The following is a 4382-nucleotide window of genomic DNA, read 5'->3' on the forward strand; positions in this document are numbered from 1 at the left end:
TCTTCAAAGGCTTTGATTTCATTGTCCTGTAACCAGTTTTACAATGCTCTAGTAAGTTTATGCCAATGGTCTTTTTTTTTTAGGCTACACAAATACCCTGTTCTTCAAATGCTCTTTGAAACTTTATATTCTAACTAATTTTCTCATTCTTGAGTTAATGAATCTTTGACATATTTTTAAAAAAACACAAGATTCAATACACTATGTGTGGACTGGAACTCCCTATCTACATGAAATTTCCCCAAAAAACACAATAGTTTCTAGAGAGTAATTCAGAGAACATAGAATGCTCCCTAATGCAAATAAGAAAACAGTATGAAAAATAAATGAGAAAAAATCATTAAGAAAACCCTAAAACATTAAGTAATGTGATGAAAAAAAACCCATTGGAAATAATAAAGGCATAATAATAGATACATACTTGGGAAAAAATACTTAGTGTAACACTTTGTGAATGTATCTTCACTCCTGTCCAGAAAAAAGAAAAATACCATATCTGAAGGGAAGATTGAAATATAAAGATACTTGTAATTTACCAGGTGTAATTCATTAAGAATGCTAAAGCCGAAACTGTGTGCTCTATCAAATTCCCTTTGTTTTGATTCAAAACTCAGAAATATACATTTGGTTCCTAATTTGATTTCCAAGGACCTTGATATCAGTAAATGGTTGCCCTGAGTAGTAGGCTTAACAGTTCAGTCATGGGAGTGAAATCTCCCACTATAGATTAACAAATTGGTTTTTTGGTTTACAAGTCATTCTCTTAAGTATTTCAGTAGTGTGAACTGATTTCCCAATGGCTAATGCCTTAGGGAAACCTGACCAAATCGAGATTCTAAATCTACAGAGCTTAACATCAGACCTCTTCTGGTCTTCGAGACCACAGCAGCTGCCTGACTTCTCACTATGGCCATCACTCTTCACTTCCTCCCATTCTCTCTTCCTTTACCATGTCCCAAGACAAAATTATCCTATACAAAGGAACCAAAATACATAGCATCAAGTACCAACCAAACTTTACTTATATGCTTACGGCCTCCTGGGCATTATTTTCCTTTAATTATGAAGAATTTGGCCCTGGCTGGTGTAGCTCAGTGGATTGAGCGTGGGCCTGTGAACCAAAGAATTGCGGTTCAGTTCCCAGTCAGGGCACATGCCTGGGTTGCAGGCCAGTTTCCAGCAGGGGACGCACGAGAGGCAACCATACATTGATATTTCTCTCCCTCTCTCCTTCCCTTCCCCTCTAAAGATCAATAAATAAAAATCTAAAAAACAAACCAAAAAAAAAAAACCCACCAATAAAAACAAAAGAATTTGGAGAGAACACTTATACAGCATCAAGCACTGTCATACAAAACTAGCTATTTAATCAAAATTCTATTTCATTCTGTCTACTACAAAAAGGGAAAGGAATTTTCTCACATCCTATCTGCATACTCCCCACTTTATATAAGTTTATATCTTGACAGAGATAAGAATGAACCAATGTGCTCTGGAAGTTTCCAAACTGGCAGGACATCTAACAAAACATGTATCCTTTCTCACTCATGTCAGTTTCAGTAAATCCTTAATCTTTGGCAAAGTTTGTTCTTAAAGTACAAAAGTTTGTCCTTTAGGTACAAACTACTAAGTGCCAACATCTTCTGTAAACGTCCAGAGAGTGAATGTTTTAAGATTGCCAGAACAAATGCAATGACTCCACTCTGCCCTCATAGTACCAAAACAGCTACAGACAATACATAAGTAAATGAGTATGGCTGTGTTCCAATAAAACTTTATTTACAAAACAGGCCATCCCTGGCCACAATACTTACTTCCTCCCTATTTGTCACTTTGTCACAGAAGAGAGAAACTTCTCTGCCACTGTCCTGGATTTTTACAATCTCTTTCTCTAGTTCCTCCTCACTTTCCTCTCACCTCCATGCTAAGTCCTGCCTTGTCCATTCTCTAGGTAACAACTCTCCAGAAGATGGAAAGTGTCAACAGCACAATGTTGACTGAGTTCATCCTGACAGGAATTCCCTACCCACCCAGGCTAAGAACGTTTCTTTTTGTCTTCTTTTTGCTGACCTACATTCTGACTCAGCTGGGGAACCTGCTTATTCTGATCACTGTCTGGGTAGATGTGCAACTCCATTCCCATCCCATGTACATCTTTCTCGGTGTTCTCTCCGTCATCGACATGGCCATCTCCACCACCATCGTTCCTCGCCTCGTGATGAATTTCACTTTAGGCATCAAGCCCATCTCATTTGGTGCCTGTGTCACTCAGCTCTATTTCTATCACTTCCTGGGCAGCACCCAGTGCTTCCTCTACACCCTAATGGCCTATGACAGGTACCTGGCAATATGTCGGCCCCTGCACTACCCTGTGCTCATGAATGCTAAGCTGACTACCTTACTTGTGGCTGGAGCTTGGGTGGCAGGATCCATCCATGGGCTTCTCCAGGCCATCCTAACCTTCCGTCTGCCTTACTGTGGGCCCAACCAGGTGGACTACTTTTTCTGTGACATCCCTGCAGTTTTAAAGTTGGCCTGTGCTGATACGACAGTCAATGAGCTGGTGACCTTTGTGGACATTGGGGTGGTGGTTGCCAGTTGCTTCACCCTGATTCTCCTCTCCTATGTACGGATCATTCAGGCTATCCTGAGAATACGTACAACTGATGGGCAGCGCCGGGCCTTTTCAACCTGTGGAGCCCATGTAACTGTGGTAACTGTGTACTATGTGCCTTGTGCCTTCATCTACCTGAGACCTGAAACAAACAGCCCCCTGGATGGGGCAGGGGCTTTGTTCCCCACAACCATCACTCCTTTTCTCAACCCCCTCATCTACACTCTGCGGAACCAAGAAGTGAAGCTAGCCCTGAAGAGAATGATAGGAGGCCTGAGGACTAAGAATCAGGTTTGAAAGTGTCTGTTCCCACCTGGGGAAACCTTCATCTTTACAATTTTGTCTAATGTTTAGGTATCAGTGAGGGTTTTTCCTTCTTGTTTTTTCTCTTTTAGTGGCCATATAATATCAATACATCAAGATCAAACACAGTTTAAGGGAAAATGCTACTTTCTAGCACTTTTTTAGTATCCCTTCCACTTAAACAACTCAGTTGCTCCAAGTATAGAGAATAAAATTAAAGCCACTCAAAAGACAGCAAAGGCGGCTGGCTGACTCTGGACACACATTCGCGCACAGATAAACCAGGCAGGTAATTTATGCAGCAGAAACAAAGAAGGAGCTCCTACCCTTTGTAACAGCATGGATGGAAATGGAAAACATTATGCTGAGTGAAATAAGCCAGGTGTTGAAGGACAAATACCATATGATCTCACCTTTAACAGGAAGCTAAACAACAAAACAAACAAGCAAGCAAAATATAACCAAGGACACTGAAATAGAGAACAGGCAGACAGTGACCAGAGGGGCGAGGGGAGAGAATTTTAGGGGAAAAAGGGGAGGGATTTAGAGAAACAAGTATAAAGGGCACATAGACAACAGCTAAGGGGGGTGGAAATGGGAGGGAGATGGGGAGCACTGGCGGGGTGGGCTTGGATGGGAGTAAAAGACAGAAAACTGTACTTGAACAACAATTAAATTAAAAAAAATAAAATAAAATGAGTATTAAAAAAAGGTCAGTGAAACAGACCACAAAACCCAGGGCCCCAGTGACAAAAAACAAAGCCTAAAAGCACTGATTAGAAAAACTTTCCAGGGTTGAGGTGCCAGGAGAGGCTCCCAGCCACACAGGAGAGTTCACTGGAGAGACCCAAAAGGTCCTAGAATGAACTCAAGCCCACACACTAGAGAACCAGAACCAGAAGGCCCAAAATTTCTTGTGGGAAGCAGCAAAGGGGTCCAAAACCTGAGAGGGAGCAGAACAAACACCATTGCTTCCTCTCTGACCCCACCCCCAGTCACAACCCAGCGACTGGGTAGACCCGCCCTAGTGAACACATAAGCCTCCCCCCTCATACTTAACAGGTGTGAACAGACCAAACCACTATGGCTCAAGCAGAAGAACAGCTCAAAGTCCCAGAGCCAATACATCTAAGCAACCAAGAGATAGCCAACCTATCAGATGCACAGTTCAAAACACTGATGATCAGGATGCTCACAGAACTAGTTGAGTTTGGTCACAAATTATATGAAAAAATGAAAGCTACACTAAGTGAAATGAAGCAAAATGCACAGGGAACCAATAGCGATGGGAAGAAAACTGAGACTCCAACCAATGGAGTGGACCAGAAGGAAGAAAGAAACAACCAAACAGAAAACAATGAAGAAACAAGAATTCAAAAAAATGAGGAGAGGCTTAGGAACCTCCAGGACATCTTTAAGCATTCCAACATCTGAATTACAGGGGTACCAGAAGAAAAAGAGGAAC

General features: G+C 41.8%; 1 protein-coding gene across 1 annotated transcript; it reads left to right on the top strand.

Moving 5' to 3' along the window:
* Window positions 1–2911, top strand: LOC128626701 (olfactory receptor 10G3). Its single transcript, XM_053660777.1, has 2 exons — window positions 1–9; window positions 1967–2911. Exon 2 carries the CDS (start codon window positions 1970–1972, stop codon window positions 2909–2911), a length of 942 nt encoding a protein of 313 aa, XP_053516752.1. The 5' UTR covers window positions 1–9; window positions 1967–1969.
* The last annotated feature ends 1471 nt before the right edge of the window (window positions 2912–4382 follow it).

Source organism: Artibeus jamaicensis, unplaced genomic scaffold (assembly GCF_021234435.1).
Source record: "Artibeus jamaicensis isolate MK-2021 breed Jamaican fruit bat unplaced genomic scaffold, CSHL_Jam_final scaffold_854, whole genome shotgun sequence".
Taxonomy (NCBI): domain Eukaryota; kingdom Metazoa; phylum Chordata; class Mammalia; order Chiroptera; family Phyllostomidae; genus Artibeus; species Artibeus jamaicensis.